Genomic DNA, 17706 nt, shown 5'->3' on the forward strand with positions numbered 1-17706 from the left:
GGGAGAAGAAGCCCCGCCCTCCTGCAGCCCATTGGTCGGAGGAGCCGGCGGCGGGCTCAGCGGTTGGCCACCGGGCCCGCCCGTCCGCTGCGTCGGCCGGGGTCAGAGTGCGCGGAGGTGAGTCGGTGTGTTGTGGACTCGTGGTGCTGGCTGCCGCTGTTGAGGCGGCCGGGAACGGGCGGTGGGGAGCGGGCGGAGCTGGCCTTGCCTCTGCCTGGCCGGCGCCGCAGTTGGCGCGGGCCGCGCCCGCCGCCGTAAACTGTCCTGAGCTTCTGCTCAGGCCGAGGGAGACGTCGGGGCCTGCACCTGGAGGGAGCCTGCCGCGCTGGCCCCGAGGAGGGGGCGTTGCCATGGCGACAGCCTCTCCCGCTGCTGACGGGGGGCGGGGGCGGCCCTGGGAAGGAGGGCTGGTCTCCTGGCCCCCTGCTCCTCCGCTTACAATCCCTTGGACTTGGATGGGCCCGAGTTGGGGGCAACATCCCGGGGTGGGTTATGCGGCGAGGCCCCCCAGATTGGGCCCTGGTAATGCATGCGGGGTGAGGGTCGCGGCGCGCAGTTTGGGCAGCTTGGGGTGCTGGCCCATGTGCTCACCCTGGATGCATATGGTTTACTGAAAAACGTTCTGGCGGAGAGGGGCAGGGCTTTGCAGGACAGGCTAGGTGAGGTGATTAAGCATGCTGACTTCTTACCTGGGGTTCCTTAGGAGAAAGAGGTTTGATCAAAGAGGATAGAAAACTAGTAAGGAGATGGTAGATAGAACATCCCCTTTACCCCCTCTCCGACACACATAACGCGCAGACACGCTAGGTTAGCAGTTTACGTCTTTGTAAATCTGTATCCGTGGTAGTAGTTATGGTGGAAAGAGTGAATAAAGGGCCTAACTTGGCTAGCTTCCTGTTTGCTTTTACTGCAAATGCTCCAGCAACAGGTGTTTTCTTAAAAAGTCATGAACTTGGATTGGGGCTTGACTGCAAAGTCTTGCAAAATATAACTGCGTCTTGTTGACTTGAAAAATGCTGAACATGGCTCCTCTTTGGGGGCTTGAATTCTGTCTTTAGGGCTGGATTTTGCAAACTGCTACTACCCATCATTGCCTCTGCTATAGGTTTCTGGTATTAGTTCTTGTCAGACATTTTATCAGCCTTCCAGCTGAAGGGCAAAAAAACAGGAATCCCATTGGCTAAAGACTGTACACTATTTGAACTATAGTAGGTTGTGATTGGCTGAATGATTTTTGATTGTAGAGTTTCTACCAGAAATTGGCTTCATCAAATTCTGCTTTATTTGGACTTTATCATACACAGCATGCCTTGTTTTGGTGGGTTCATGCCTGGAGCTTAAGTATATTATACCTGAATTCCCTACCATTTAAAAGCCAATTTATAAACAGGGACTTGGAGTGTGACTCCGCTAATGTGTGTGTCTGTGATCTTGGTTAGAAACCCACTTGGCTGCCTCTCCTCAGCGAGGTGGGGGTTGGGGGAAGGTAGCTGCCGGGAAGTGATTGATAAGGTTTCCTTTATGGATTCTGTGGTGCTTCACTGGAGCTCAGAGCACTTTGGCAACTTAAGCAGTCCAAATTAAAAGCTCATTAACAATTCCTGCCCAAAGATCCTGTAAATAATCGGCTAGCTAGGTCACAGAGCTTGGCTGAGAGCTCTCCTTGCAACTTGAAATTTCCAAATAAAAGTGCTTTTATTCCCTTTCATTTTGAAAAGTGTTTTCTTTGTGGTGGGGTAGTTTGGCAAGTGGCATTTTCCTAGGGGATCTAAGTAGTATAAAGTGTTAAATGTGTAGAGTGGTAGACAGGAGTAGATTGGTTCCAAACCTAGGTGTTTCTTTGTGCAAGTGCGTTGCTTGCTGGCTTACAAGGGCACCTCTGCAACTTCCAGTCTTTTGGAAGATGTGGTTAGTAAAAGGTGTAAGATTTACGTGCTATGAAGAGAAACTATGGAAGATCTGTATTAAGTGATAAATATGATAGTTATCCATTGATGATTTGACTTGGGGTTTGGTTACCTTGACTTTTTTAGAACTTGAGGCAGACCTGCATGTATTCTGCAAGTGTTACCTGGTCTATGTGGCCCATTTGCAATATAGCCTGTGGTTTTGCGGCAGTCAGTGCTTGCCCCAATCCCTGCTTCAGTTCCTGAGTTATGAATATTGTCAGCTGTTAGCAGTGTCCCCTCCTTGAGTAAACTAGGATTCCGGATTATCCAGAGAGCCACCACTTCATGGCAATATTTCTCAGTCCAGGCTCAGATATTTTAAATGTTTATTGTCTCTAGGAGATAAACCACTAGAGAAAATGAAATTCATCATTCCAAAAATATATATGTTGACCATTGAAAAACGCAAGAGTTAAGGAGACCAACTCCCCACACAGTTGAAAAATCTGCTTATAACTTTTGACTCCCCCAAATTTAACTACTAATAGCTTTGACTGGAAGCCTTACTGATAACATAAGCAGTTGATTAACACATATATTTTGTTATATGTATATGTACTTGGATTTAACACATTCATGACATCTTATTTTTTTCTTAAATTCTTTGGCATGTCTAGGCTGCTTGGCTTATCTGCAAGTTTTTAAAAATTGTCACGCGTCTCCAAAGAAGTGTCCAGTATATTTATTGAAAAACACCCTAACATAGGAAGTAGACCCACACAGTTCAAACCTCTGTTGTTCAGAGGTCAGCAGTAGCTTCTGAAAACTGTACTGGTACTGTGCTTTCACATAGATAACTGTTATCCCAAAGTAGTTTGAGTTTAGGAGTTTGAGGTATAGTGTGGTCTTAAGTTGTTTCAAAGAGCAGCCCCCTGGGAATATGATCATTTATATTGAAATAGACTTTTGCAGAGATGTGTATTTATCCACAGCATTGGGGCTTTCCAGCTCTCACTGAACCTTCAGCATCCCCAGCGGCCAGTCTTGGCATCTTCGAAGTAAGGAGAGGTGAGAAATCTTACTGCATGGTCAAGTTTTGGCTTGCCGTCTTCCTGATGAGTATTTGGGCTTGGAGGGAAGGGAGTGGGGACTGGTGCACATTTTACTTTTCTGTAGCTTTTTCTGACAAAATACCACATGCTGAAAGATGACTGAAACTTATGCAAAGTTTATGAACTGGTGAGAGTTGGAGGTGGGGTATCTAGACTTTCAAGTTCTGCCGTGATTTCTTTGTGGACATCGCACAAACACTACTCGAAGTTTAGGAATGTTGAATAGAGCTGGAATAATTCTTTGTCCTAAGAAATACACGTCTTAAGACATTAGGAAGGATCATATTTATTTGTTTTTCTTTTTTTTTATAAATGCATTTTACAAAGGCTTTTGGGATGGTTTAATTTGGGTTGTGGATCACCTCTGGGTAGATGGTTAATTCCAGCCTATTCCCATTTTATGAGGATTTTTGGGGCTGGCTAAAAAGTTATACTCTGTTGACTGATATCCAGGATCTCAGAGGCTGTTTGTTGAATAACTGAGGTCCAGGCATTTTGCTTGGTGTTGGGCTTGTGGTGAACAAGACAACTGGTATCTCTGTCCCTAAGGAGCCTACATGGGAAAGACAGATAGTAAAGAAGCAGTTACGAGACCTCTGAGAGGGCTGTAACAAGGTAAGTATGTGTGCTCTGAGAGTACTTAGAAGGAGCTCCAACCCAGACTGGTGGGTTCAGGGAAGGCTTTATGGAGGAAGTAACCTACTCAGCTAGAACTGAATGAAGATGTGAAAAATTAAGCGTAAAGGTCAGAGCTTTGTTGAGTTTGAGAAGCTGAAGTTCAGTGTGATTGAAACATACAGAACTCAATGGGCAGGGGACAGGAGAATATGGTAAGAAATGAAGGAGGGAGAGGTAAGCAGAAGCCAGGGCCTTATCAACCCTTAGGATTAAATAGTGGGTAGGAAAGAAAGAATTGGTCAACAAACTTTCTGTCTAGGACCAGGTAGTAAATAGTTAGCCTTTATGGGTCTTTGTCACGACGATTTACTCTGTTGGTATGGCACAAAAGCAGCCATAGTATGAAAATGAATGAGCATGGCTGTGTTCCAGTAAAACTTCATAAAAACAGGTGGCAGCTGGGTTTGGCCTGTGAACCAACCACTAGATCAGACCATCATAAAAGTAGTGAGAAGGCGTTGAAAAGTTTTAAGCAGCAGCCTAATACTACATTTGTGTTTTGGAAAGTTTGCTTTGATTTCAATGTTCAACGTTAAGAATAGATTGGGATAGGCAGAGAGACCAGTAAGGAAGCTGTGGCAGTTACATATGGATGACATTTTATATTTTCACTATTGAAGCAATGTTTTGAGAACTAAAGATTGAGTACACCCAAATCTTTGCATCGATGTGTATGCTGTCCTCTTCACTAATTTTCGGTTTATCTACTTGAGCTTAAAGGATATCTACCTGAGAAATTGTTGGCGATACCAGCTCCTATTTCACAGACTAGAAAAGATGGGTGGGAAGGACAAGTTGGTGTGGAATGCATGAGAAGTTTTGGGAAACTCTTTTCTGTTGAAAAAAGTAAGAAATAAAGGTAGCCTGGGAGAGATTTTAGTCTTTGGTCTCATAGCTTACTGTCAATTACTTTGAACTTCCTGAACTGTATACACGGAGGGGAACCCATGTTCCTAAGCTTCCCAGGATATTGCTTTATTCTTTATACGTCCTGCTTAGTCTCCTTTGTTTGCTTGTAGGAAACCGGTGACCTTTCCCTGGTTTTGAGAATGTCTCCTAGTTGAGTATGACGGTATGTGTCAGGTTCAGGGACCAAATAAAGTATTTGTTGAGTGTCTGATGAATTGTCTTCCTCCCCCTACAAGCTCTGGTGTGCACGGCTGGAGGGAAGCCTATTGGTTTCTGATAGCAGTGCTTATGTGACCTTGGGCAAGTGACTGACTTCTCTGAGTTTAGCTTTCATGTCTGTAAAATGGAAGGTTGGTTAAGGATTTGATGAGATGTAAACCTCCCAGCACAATGTCCTTAACTTTTGTTATTAATAGTATCTTACACAATTTTTTAAAAAAGCAGCTAGCAATCGGGTGACTTGGCCTTTGGCTTAGTACGTTTGGGGTCCTCACAGTTGTCATTGTGGCCATGTGGTAGAAATGCAGCCCCTGGCAGAGGCAGCCAGCAGACAAGAGTAAATTATAATTAAGGCAAGACACTGCTTTTCACAATGGAAAATTTTCAGACAGCAGGAGTTCCATTCAGAATTCCAGAACTTTTCTTTGGGGTGGACCTTAGCCCCAACACCATCAGTGAAGTGAACTGGGTGAGCAACTACCTGAAAGAAATTCATCAAAGTGTGACCAGTCATTTCTCCCAGTCTGTCAGGGCCATTTATTAGTGTTGCCACCCTTGTGGCCCTTCGTCTTGGTAAAGTGCCTCTTGAATGTTTTTTTTTAAGTTACTTTTCACCGCCCCTCTGGGAAGTGGGTCAGGTGGCCAGCGTTATTGTCCTTGCTACAAAAGTGAGGAAACTGAGGCCCGGGATGGTTGAGTGTGCTGTCAGCTGGTGCAGTTGCCTCCCGATGAAATTGTGTGAGTTTATTGCTGTGATTTCTCTTCCTTTGAGTGAGAGGGGTATAGTTGATGCAGAACCGTGGTCTGCTGCATGCCTTGTCCACATCTGCCCCTCTTGATCTGCGTCCGTTTATTCACTTGGTCCTGTTGGGTTTTAATTGATGACTGCTAGGAACAGGCCTGCTGGGAAGCAGATTCCCTTTGGGTCATTGTTTTTAGACCATCCCCCTTTGGGGACATTCTTGGGAGAGCCTTGGGTGACGAGAGATTGCTTTGATATGTTCAAAATTGTGCCTCGTGCCCCACAGCTACAGGTAAAATCAAAAGGCAGATAATTTATGGGAGTGTCAGAGCTGGCCGCTGGCACCTCAGGAGGCCATTAGTATGCCTGTTCAGACCCTCTGTGTCCTTGCAATTGATTCCTCTTTGCATGAGCTTGATTTGGGAAGCTGTAGATCTGTGGGTAGTGATTGGATGTGACAATCCAAACACCGGTCCCTAAATTAATCCTTTTAATAGTATTCCCGCACCAAGGCAATGCTGCCTCACTCTCTCTAACTGGGGAGGACAGAATTGGTGGGGGGTGGGGGGGTAGGAAGAAGAGAGAAAGAAAAGAAGCTTTTTCTGGTTCTTAGGCCCTGCTCTGTTCTGACATGTTCCAGTTCCAGAGCAGTTGACGTCGTAAATCGTTCAAAAGTTGCCTCCCACTTACTTTGTGCCTGGCCCTGTGCTGAGAGTACAGAAGTGAATAAAACGTGGTCCTTGCCCTTAAGGATCTAGGCCTAGTTCAGTGTTCCTCACACTTTTTAGAACTCATATACTCCTTAGATGGAGAAAAACTATGCTTTACTTTCATGCTACTTGAAATTTTAAAATTGTTTCAATGGTCCAACTTAAAAAAGTACTTTTTACACACACATACGTAACATATACCCCTACACCTATCTTCCATTATTCTCACCTGATGAAACTCCCTGAAAATTCTCATCTCCCTGAAAACGACTGGTAAGAGGAGAATCAGGTAACTAAAATCTTACAATATAGTGAGATGAAAGTTAGGAAGTAGGAATAAACTGTGCTGCTGGATCACTCAAGCAATCAACTTTCTGATGAGGGGTTAGAGAAAGTTACTAGAAGGGGGAGATTTGAGCTGGGTTTTGAAGAAGGAGCAGTCATTTGCCTGATGAAAATGGAAGTACATTTCAAAACAGAGGGAGCAGCAATTGCCAAGGCGCAGATTTGTAAAAGGAAACGTCACGTTAAGGGGCCTGAGCGCGAGCTGGTTGTCACCCTGCTTCCTGCCAGTTTCTTTGCTCTATGAGAGGGGAAGATTTGCTCCTAAGGAACTGGGTTGGAGGAGAGGCTTTGAGTTCGTTGTGCTGCAGTTGTTCTAATCCAAGACATTGCTTCCTGTTTCCGCTTTTGTACCCAGGGCTGCAATTTGTTTTTCTTCTTAGAAACAAATTTGGGTGATTTGGACAGACTTAATTATTGCTTATGGTTGAGTTTCTTTTAGTTAAAGTCATATCTTAGCTCAGAAGAAAAACTACAGTTGATATGCATTGTTAGCCCCATGGCTGATGGGAAGATCAGCCAAGTGGAGACCGTGGGCCCTCAAATGTAGGAGAGAACAGAGCCCTGAAGAGCTGAGTGCATCTCAGCCTTAGTGTTCTCATGTGTGAAATGGGAATGCTGTTACCTATTTTGCTTGATGGTTAGGGGGCTTAAATGAGATGAAATATGTAAATTACCCACTGTAGTGCCTGGCTTATAGTACATTTTCAGAAAATAGTACTTTCCTTTTTCTCCTTTATTAACAATAGTTCCCTTTAACTGAGATCGTACTATTGTGCAAAGCACTTTGTACATATTATGTGATCTAATTTAATCTTTATGAGATAGGCATTATTGTTCTAGCTATCATTACAAAGAACATGTGGTGGAGTCGGGATTTGAACCAGTGTTTGTCTCATACCAGCTTGTTTCTATTAACAACTACTTGTTTCTATTCCAGTTCTCCATCTTGGAAGCAGGGAAGTAGCCAGTTCTGGGTACCTCCCATCTGGGGTCAGATACTGTTCTAAGAGTGTGGGAGGAGCTTAAAGGGATGAGAGTACCATACCATACCCTGCCCTTTCTCCATTTCTATTCTGTTTATGGTGTGTTAGGAAACGAGCCTTTGCCCCCTCTTCTGTGCCATGGGCACAGCTGACATGCAGGTCTTTGCAAAGAGAGGTTTCTCAGCCTTGGCCCCTTAGAGGAGTTGGCCCGAGTCACTGGATGTGGCTGAGGGTTAGCAAATAGCAGGCAAATCACAAACAGGCACTTCTTTTTTCCGTGCTGTCTTGAGCGGCTGAGGTGGGCTAATTGAAGGGGAGAGGGAGCCTCCTATGGCTCCTATGTTGCTCTCAGAGTTTTGTGTTCCCAAAGATCTTCAGCGACTTTAGCCCTGCTGGTAGTTTGGGTTTAGCAGCTGCTTCTGATGTTGGACAGAGTCTCCCTAGCCTTGTGGCACTGAAGTAGCTAAAGTGCTAGGCCAGGAGGGCGGTGGGTTGCATGGAGGAGGAGAGTGTTTTGTTTGAGATGAGGACCTAGCTTTAGAGTTCCTGCTTCCATTCTGCTTTGGGGCCATCAGGAAGTCACGTAGAGGTTCCAGGCTTTTGTAGGTCTGTCAAGCTTCGTGCCACCTTCGGCAGACTAGGCCGAGCCCTCAGGCTGCTGGCCTCCCCTGTGAGACTGCAGGAAAGCTGAGGGGACACGTGCCGGTGCCTGCTGCTGGTGCTGGGCGAGGCTCTGAACTGGGAGTTGGGAGTCCCAGTTTCTCTTCTTACCCTTACTTGCTCTGTGAACCTTGGACTGTTCTTTTCTCTTTCTGGGGCTCATTTTCCTTGACTGACGGGACTGTGTCTCCTTCTAGGTTTTCTTTCACCTTTGACAGTCTGTGATTTTCACAGAAAGTGCTGCAGCAGTAAGAATGCATTCATTAGACTGAACATTATGATTCTCAAAGGCATTCAGTTTATTTATATTTTTCCCAGGTTAATTTTACCCGCTTGAGGCAGGGCCTGTGACTGATGAGTTGCAGACAGGTGTTACTGTGTTCTTGAGGATGCCTCTGTGGCTCAGGTGCCCGAGTACCTGTGCTGCTGCAGGTCAGATTGGGACAGGGACTTGCCCTGAGACTCGGTGCTGTGGATGCTGCGGCTGTCCCACGTGCTTCCAGTCACCTGGACCCAGAACCTGCCTCAGTGCCATGGGGTTTCTCTGGAATGCACTGCTGCCTCCCAGTCTGGCTCCCTGACCCCACTCACCAACATGAGGTTTGTAGAATCTTAATTCCCTGACCAGGGATTGAATCCAGGACCACAGCAGTGAAAGCCCTAAGTGCTAACCACTGGGCCACCAGGGAACTCCCCAGTCGGGCTTTTTATGGAATGGATTGAGTTCAGGGATGGTACAAACCCATACCCTCCCCAGAGATATCCCAAGTGGATGGGGAGGTGGGGTGGGAGTGGACCCCATATTTCATGATGGGCTTCTCTTCTTTTCTCTCCCCCAGGCTCCCCTGGCCTGCATGTGGATATTAAAGGATGGCCCCCTCCTTTCGCCCTTCCTTCCCCCTCCAGTAATGGAAGGCTATAAAATGTCTATTTACCCAAGACACCAGAATGACTCCTCTGTGGTTCCACTAATCTGGTGATTTGGTGCTTCTCTGGTCTCTCAGGTAAATACGGATCGAGGCTTTTTATAAAGGCATATTATTTCCCTCATTAAATGTGTGTTTTGGCACATGCGTTATTTACCTGACCGACAGTAATGGCTGCAGAGGAGCCATTGTGTCTGTTGTGTAAATACTCTGCCCAGAGACGGTCCTCCAGGGGCTGTGGCGCGGGCCTGCGCCTCCGAATCGGGCCGTTTTCCCCTCCCCTGCCCCACCGGGAGGCTGGTCCCTTTATTTTGAGGAGAGAGAATCATTCATTTTCCTCTCTGCCATAGGCTACTTACTACCTTTAATTTGCTAGAAGGAAATGGGTGTCAGAGTAAATGTGTGTAAATCTTGGTCTCGGGTGAAAGCTGGTGTGCAAATAGATATACAGAGAACATAAACGGTTCCTTTTGAGTTCTGCCCGTCAACTAGATTCTCATAGTCCCGGCTGATGATATAGGTTATCGACTTACATTCTGCAGACTTGTGACTGAAGTATAAAGACATCAACAGAAAGGGGAAATCCCTAAGATGTCAGCAGGTAGACAGGCAGGTGGGGCACCTCTGCAGGGAGTGCAGGGGTGTTTCTGGAGCAGATGCTAGCAGTGGCAGGAGTGCCCAGTGAGGGGGCACTGGGCGGGGGCACTTAGGATGGAGACTGTGCATTGAGGGCTGGCTTTTGCCAGCCTCCGGGCAGCCTACCTTCTGTAGGCAGTACGGGATTATGGCTCCTTCATGTACTGTTCCCTATTTCACTTTTTTTTTTTTTTAATAACATTGCATGTGGCTTAAATTTTTTTTTTAAAGTTTGAAATAGGCCAGATTTATATAAAGTTAGAAGTAGAGTACAAAGAATTTTTTTTCCTGAACTGTTTAGTTGCCTATCTAACACTCCGTCACCCTAAATACTTTGCATGTATTTCCTACGTGCAAGGACATTCTCCTACCTAACCATAGCACAACCATCAAAATTAATGTTGATATGTTGCTTCCATTTAATCCTCAAATCCCATTCAAGTTTTGCCAGTTGTCCCAATAATGATCTTTGTAACAAAATGATCCAGTTCAAAATCATGCATTGCATTTAGTTACCAGGTCTGTTTAATCTCTCGTAGACTTTTCCCAGTAAAATTTCCATGATATTCATGACTTTGATACTTTTGAAGATTACAGGCTGGTTATTTTGTAGACTGCCTCCCATTTAGGGCTTGTCTGGTATTTTCTCGTGATTAGATTCAGGTTATGCATCTAATGCAGGAGACCCTGGTTCGATTTCTGGGTCAGGAAGATCCACTAGAGAAAGAATAGGCTACCCACTCCAGTATTCTTGGGCTTCCCTCATGGCTCAGCTGGTAAAGAATCCGCCTGCAATGCTCCCCAGGTTGCGAAGATCCCCTGGAGAAGGGAAAGGCTACCCACTCCAGTATTCTGGCCTGGAGAATTCCATGGACTGTACAGTCTATGGGGTCGCAGAGAGTCAAGCATGATTGAGTGACTTGCACTTCATTTCATGCATTTTTGATAGAAATATCACAGAAATGATGCCTTGATTTTCTCATTGCATCCTGTCATGTGATGCATGATTTTGACTAATCCCATTACTGATGATGTTCATTTTGCTCTCTGGATTGGGGTGATGTCTGCTAGGCTTCTGCACTGTAAACTTACTCCCTGTTAGTAAGCATTTTGTGGGTAGATACTTTGAAACTATGTGAATTCCCTTGCCAAACTTTAACTTTTAAAGTTATTCATTCATTTATTTTTATCTTAAGGCCTCATGGTTTCCTTTTTTTATTCAGTGCATAATAATCCATTAATATTATTTACTTGCCAGTGGGAACCCCTTCAAGCTGGCTTCTGCATCCTTTGAGTGTCTCCCTGCTTTCTGGGACAACAAGATGTTCTAAGCTCATCTACAGCTTTCTCTGCTGTAGCCCTGGAATCGGCCATTTCTCCAAAGAGGATTGTTTCTCCCTGGCCCTTCAGTAAACAGAGCTAGAAAATATATATACGTGTGTCTATATATTTGTGTGTAGATATATACTCATCCTCACAGTTACATCTAGCTTTATTTTTATGGCATACATGTCAGAAACCTTGAGTTCAACTTCAATTCCAGTTGAAGCTATTTCCAGTTCCACTTTGATATACAGATGTTTTTTCCTTTCCGTATTAACAGTGAGAAGCCTGGTCCCACTACCCTTGATGCAGTCCCCTTTTGGGTCAGTCCCTCTGTATATAACTAATCTCCCTGTGTTGCCGCTGTCCTTTCCCCTCTTGGGTGTTTCTTTTACCTACCCATGGCTCCCCCATCAGGCTGCTCTGCCCTCTCTCCCAGTGGATGCCCTTCGTACCCAGCTGCATCACACCTTCCTGCCTCTTTATGAATGCTGATATCTACCCCCTGCCTCCCAACACACATACTCTTCTGTTCCTCCCACTGCAGCTGATGGAGACTTCTACTTTCCTCTTCCACGATTAATGGCTCTAAAGCTTTTAGACTGACTTTTGTAGGAAGAGAAGAGCTGCCTTCTTTTTCTTGACATGAGTTGAACTCGATTTTTAGAAGTAAGGGAAGTATGGAACCCAGTGACTGCATACATGTGGAGGCCTGGTCTACTGTCTGCTCTCAAGGCTTTTTTTTAAAAAAATTCTTTAAAATTATTTTTTTATGGGGGTATAGTTGTTTTACACTGTTGTGTTAGTTTTTGCTACATAGCAGAAAAGTGAATCAGCTATATGTATACATGGATTCTCTCTTTTTTGAATTTCCTTCAAAGACTTTTTACAAGAGAGAAACTTTCTGATGTGGGTGAAATCAGCTGAGAAAGGAAGCGTTGGCCATTGTGAGGACCTTTGGCTATCAATGTATTTGTTGTCCATGGCAGGGGATAGGGGCATGTATAGTATATGGTATGGGAGGTCTAGAGCAGTCTGGGGAGGCAGAAGATGTTGATGTTACTCTGAGATTGCCTTATGCATTGGGTTTATAGGCTCAAAGTATGGGGGTCCTGGGTTGGCCAGGTGGGCATAACCCAACAGGATGATAGTAATAATGGTAAGCTAATACTTATTGAGCCCTATGTGCCAAACCCTGCTCTCATTTCACTCTCATTTAAGGAGTAGGAGCTGCTATTGTCATTTTACAGGTGAGGAATTGAACAGAACTTGTCCAAGGTGCCATGGGCAAGCAAATAAGTGGTAAAATCAGGATTCAAAGCCAGAAGTGCTCCTTAATCACGATGCTTAATTGCCTGCAGTATTTGGCAAGTTGGGTCTGATTGACCATAAACACTTTACTTCAAAAGTACTTATACATGGCCTGGCTTTGAGGACTTAGAGAAGAGTTCTAAGGCACTGAGGGACTTTGAATCCAAACTAGAATGTATAACCTGAGTAGACTGGTGTCTCCCATGTCAGCAAGGCTTCCAATACTGTTCAGGAGTGGGTGACGTGAAGAGGTATTTTGGATTCCAGCTTTCAAAGGAGTGTTGGCCTGTTTGCCTTTCCAAGGGATTCCATAATGGAACTCAAGCCAGCCTTTGTCTATCTCAGGCTCGGATCTGGGCTGCAGGGTCGGGCTGCGTTTTTGGAGAGGCTGTGAATCCATGGTGAAAACAAGCACTGTGCTTGTGCTGGGATCATGAAGAACTTAAAATACTTTTCAGTCCTAGTTCTACATGGGCTCTCACTATAGGAGTGGGGAAATTGTGGACCCACACCAGCATATAAATATGCAGGCCAGTTATTGTAGGTCAGTTTGTGTGTTGCAGGAGAGCCAGGATGAGAAGTAATACTTTGCATTGTCTGTGTTCACTCAGGTGGTAGTAACATCATTGCCTTGAGGGTGCGCTGGACTTCCCGGCTGCTGGCCTCCATGCTACAGCAGGGAGTGAGTGCCCACTGCAGTCTTTCAGAGACAAGCTTTAGGATCTGTCAGAATGGGGCTTCAGAAAGCTTAAACTGTGGCTGTTCCATATTGAGCAGCAAGATTTCTGGTTTAACTCCGAGGATTAAAGTTTGAGGGAATTTGAGTATTGGGTATGAAATGGGAAAAACACAAAATTTCTGCTTTATTCCTCTTTTCTTTTTTTTTTAAGGAAGCTTGAGTTATTTGTGAGTAAAACTTAAGCTTTGATTTTTATATTTCGTTAGCTCTCTAAGGAGCAGAGATTCTGCAAATTTAAAGGGAAAACTTGAAAAGTGATTTGGATTTTTTTTTTTTGCACATGTTCACTCAGAAAACTTTACTAGATTTTTAGCAATGCTCCCATTACTGCCACATCTGGGTTTTCTCTTTTTCTTCCCTATTTAAAAAAGTCCTGCAGTCATTCAAGGCCTCTAGTAGAGAGTCTAAAGGCAGGGGAGGGAAAGGGCTGAGGCTGTTGCCAGCTGTGCTCTGCAGGCGTCATTCATTCCCCCAGGTGCCACTTACTGTCTGGGGGCTGGAGAGTCCCCAGACTATGGTGAGCAAGCTCCCTGTGATGCCTCTGCCTGCTTTCCAATTGGAAGAAGGGAGGTGGGCATATGGAGACGGCAAGATACAGAAAGGAATGCCAGGGGCAAGTGGCTGGGAATGTAGCTGAGAGAATCCTGGGCATTTTCTGCTGTTTGTCTGAGTCTACTTAACGCCCAATGCTAGCACCTTTACTGACTGCAATGGGGTCACCCCCGGGTAACTTTGGGAAACTTAGCTTTAATGGTAACTGTTGCCACCTGAGACGTGACCACAGCATTTTTGTCTCTCCTCTCTTTTGAACTTCAGAGCTCCACTTAAAGATCAAGGCCAGTGCTGCATCTTGTTTTGAGATGGTCTGGGAGACTCAGAGCTGTCATAATGCTGTGGGGGCCAGTGTTTAGGGTCTCGAGCTTCAGTCATGAATACTGGGGTTTAGAAAAGGGGCACAGAAACACTGGGGAGTGGTTCATGTTGTGTGAATATTCCTGAAGACTAGATGGAACAGGGCCACGGTGGGAGGGAGTAACCCAGACTCTGTTCTTTTTTTTTTCTCTTTCTTTTCCTTTTTTTTTTTTTTTAACTTTCCCCTCCTAAGTTTTAGATGCTTCTGGATGTTCAATGCTAGCACCATTACAGACTGGAGCAGCTCGATTTTCTTCATATTTGCTTTCAAGAGCAAGAAAAGTGCTGGGCTCTCACTTGTTTTCTCCTTGTGGTGTTCCGGAGTTCTGCTCCATATCCACCAGAAAGCTGGCGGCCCACAGCTTTGGCGCATCCATGGCGGCAATGATGTCCTTCCCTCCCCAGAGGTATCACTACTTTTTAGTGCTGGACTTTGAGGCCACGTGTGACAAGCCACAGATTCATCCTCAGGTAACTGTTGCGTCATTGCTTCAGCAAAGGTGGGGTGGGCAAGGAGGGAGGGAGGAGAGACTGGCTTTCTGGGACGCAGAGGCACTTTCTCTTGTCTTCTTAGTTCCTGCCTAAGAAGCAAGACTTGCCTCAGGCATCCCAGGGCGAGGCAAACCTGAGAGGCCTCTGGAGGCAACTGGGCACACTGTTTCTCTCTGGTCTCAGCCTTTGAGAATCAAATTTTTCCTTCTGTCCCATCCTTCCTCTCTCCTTTCCCTTCCCTCCTTCCTTCTCCTGCTGCTGCTGCATGTTGTTCGAAGGAATACTGTGTTAGTCAGCCTGCAAGTTGGCCCCCAGTGATCCTTGCCTCCCGATATTCCTACCTGTGGTAGTTCCCCTTCCACACTGAATCAGAGCTAGCCCTGTATAGTCAATAGAGTAGCGCGGAAGACACTGTGTGACTTCTGAGGCTCAGTCATAAAAAGCATCGCAGCCCACCTTGCTCTTTCGGATCACTTGCTCTGGAAGAAGCCAGCCACCATACTTTGAGGACACTCAAGCAGCCCTGGGGAGAGGTGCCTGTGTACAGGGAACTGAGACTCTTAGCTAAAAGCCAGTACCAACTTGCTAGTGATGTTTCCTGGCCCTGTCTCGAAGTGAATCTGCCAGCCCCAGTCAAGCCTTCGGATAACTACAACCCCAGTGGACATCTGACTTCAACCTCAGGAGAGGCCCTGAGTCTGACTGACCAGCCGAGCCACTCCTGAATTCCTGGCTCATAAAAACTGAGAGAGAATAAATGATTATTGATGTTTTAAGCTACTAAGTTTTGGGATGATTTGTTACACAGCATTTGATAACTCAAACAACCATTGTTGCACTGTTGGAAAGGAAAATTTCTTGCTTTTCTTTTTTCTTAGTTAATTACCAGCTGTGTTCAGGGATCTTTTACCTTCGGAGGTAGTGCTGCTAGGAAGCTTGGATTAGCAGCAAGAGACTCGTGCACCTGTGATACTAGAGTGCTTGATATTTGCTTTGGGGGTGTGCCTGGGGGCTGATATGGCAGCTCATTATAGTGTGGGGGTATTGGGTGTGCCTGACTCTAGAACTGTAACTCTTCCCTGTAGGGCTGGATTATCAGGTGTGTAATTTGGGGGTGTGTAGACATGTTGGTCTGGGAGTAGCTTTTAGTAGTTAGAGGAGGAGAAGAGGATGGTAGGAGCCCTGCAGAGGTGAAGTGGGTTCATTTCTCATGGATGGTTTTTTCCCAGGAAAGGCTTCTATCTTTAGATAGGAGATTATTTTTCAGAAAGCAGATACCATAATGCTTTTACCTTCCCTTACTCCTCTCTTTCCTATTCTCCCTTAAGCTAGTGGTCTACTTTGGGAAAGGACTGAAAGCAGGCCTGCTAAGGCTTGAGAAGACAGGAGCCATATGAGGAGAGCGTCGTAGGGAAAGGAACTTTGCATGAGAGGGAGGATGGCCTGGGAGCTGCCTGAGCCACTTCTTTTCTCAGCCTCTTGCTCCTACCCATGCTGCAGAATCATCTTCTCCACCTCCGCAACCTCCTGGAGATTCTGTGATAGGTGTGCTTGGGTGGTGGTTGGGAGTCTTCGTTACATAGATTCTCTGGAGTTGAGAATCAGGGAGCCATACCCCAATGTGCCATATCTCCCTTGCTGATGATTGCAGGCACTGAGTAAGCCCAAGCAGGACCTGAGTCTAAAAATCTAACACATCCCTATTGCACAGGATTCAGCCCTCTTCTGAAGCCTCACGGTTGCTGGGTACCTTCTCAATGACATTTCCTGCTTTCTGCTTCCTGACACCTGCCTGTGTATGTTTGTTTCTGAACTTTTCAGTTAGATTGTATGCTGAGATAATGATGTAGCTTTGTGCTCTTGCCCTAAAGAGGGTTCTGCCAATGTTATTGAAGATGAAGCTTGATTCATGTCTCATTTTGGTCTGTCAGTATTACCTTTCATTTCTCTTTCAAGGACATTGTTCTTTTAATTTTTCTTTTTATTAATTTATTGCAGTGCTGAAAATGTAATGCAGTGCAGACTTAAATCACTTGTATCACCAACTTCCTTCCGAGGAAGGAAGAAACCTTCTGGACCGGGTTTGAAGTTGGGCTTCCTGCTGTTCACCAGGATCTGAGCCTGATTAAAGATTATCTCCAGAGTCAATGAACCCTGATGATGTGATTCCAAGGGCACTTAAGGAATTGGCTGTCCTGGTTCATTATTAGCAAAGCGTTAGCTGTTGCTGTAGAGAACTCAGGAAGAAGCATTTGCTGTCTTGCTTATCTTTAAAAGGCGAATACGAATGATCTTGGAAATTATAGACCCGTTAGTTTACTGTGATTCCAGAGAAGATACTTGACCTGATCGTCAGATAATCAATCAGCAAACAGCTAGAAGAGCATAGGGTACTGAGTAATAACTTGCATGGGTTTGTGAAGAAGAGCAAATCCTGTCAGATCAATCTAACTTCTTGCTGTGACATAGTGATGGATCTGAGTGGATCTAGGGCAAGTGATAAATGTAACGCATCTCTACTTCATTAGGTCTCTACAGTGCTGTGATCAACAGGTAGGAAGGTGAGTTTGGGGCCAGACAGCTCTGTTGTTGAACCAGACCACTCTCAGGAAGGGGATGGGTGGCTCAGAGTGACTTGAGACTTATTGTTATTGGCAACTTAAAGCCCTCCTCGCTCTCTCTCTCTCTCTGAAAACAAACAAACAAACAAAATCTTACCTAAAGTTTGCAGGTGGTGGAGTCCTGACAGAATTCAGAGAAAGTTGGAAGGTGGATTGGAAAAGTTGTCAGTCCCAGATAACACCGTGTCCTTCCGCTGAGCTCTTCACAGGTCAGGTTCTCATTATAGCCTCTGCATTGTTTAGGTCTTTTGATCAACATGGCTAGTGAAGGAATTGGAGAGAAGCTTCGGATAAGAGGAACAAGAATCATTAAAGGCACAAAAATTAAGACTTAGAAAAAAAAAATTTAATATACTTTTAGTGACTGATTTTTTTGTCCAGACTGGGAAGGAGTTGTTCCAAGGAGAATGATAATAACTTGCTCGTCATTTTAATAAAGACCAAAAAAGAATTTGAATGGGAGCAGGAAAGATTGAGATTTGGGATGAGTGTCTGCTTC

The 17706-nt window shown here is 45.2% G+C and overlaps 1 protein-coding gene across 3 annotated transcripts in view; it reads left to right on the top strand.

Moving 5' to 3' along the window:
• Window positions 1–350: 350 nt before the first annotated feature.
• ERI3 (ERI1 exoribonuclease family member 3) overlaps window positions 351–17706 on the top strand; it is a 132367-nt gene continuing 115011 nt past the window's right edge. Inside the window, exons 1-3 of one of the 3 annotated variants that reach the window (XM_068964874.1) lie at window positions 351–485; window positions 2882–2957; window positions 14288–14565. In XM_068964874.1, coding sequence (XP_068820975.1) covers window positions 351–485; window positions 2882–2957; window positions 14288–14565 — 489 coding nt within the window. Of the gene's footprint in view, window positions 486–2881; window positions 2958–9167; window positions 9252–14287; window positions 14566–17706 lie in introns of those variants that run through there. The other 2 variants (XM_068964876.1, XM_068964875.1) reach the window with 2 other exon arrangements.

Source organism: Capricornis sumatraensis, chromosome 2 (genome assembly GCF_032405125.1).
Source record: "Capricornis sumatraensis isolate serow.1 chromosome 2, serow.2, whole genome shotgun sequence".
Taxonomy (NCBI): Eukaryota; Metazoa; Chordata; class Mammalia; order Artiodactyla; family Bovidae; genus Capricornis; species Capricornis sumatraensis.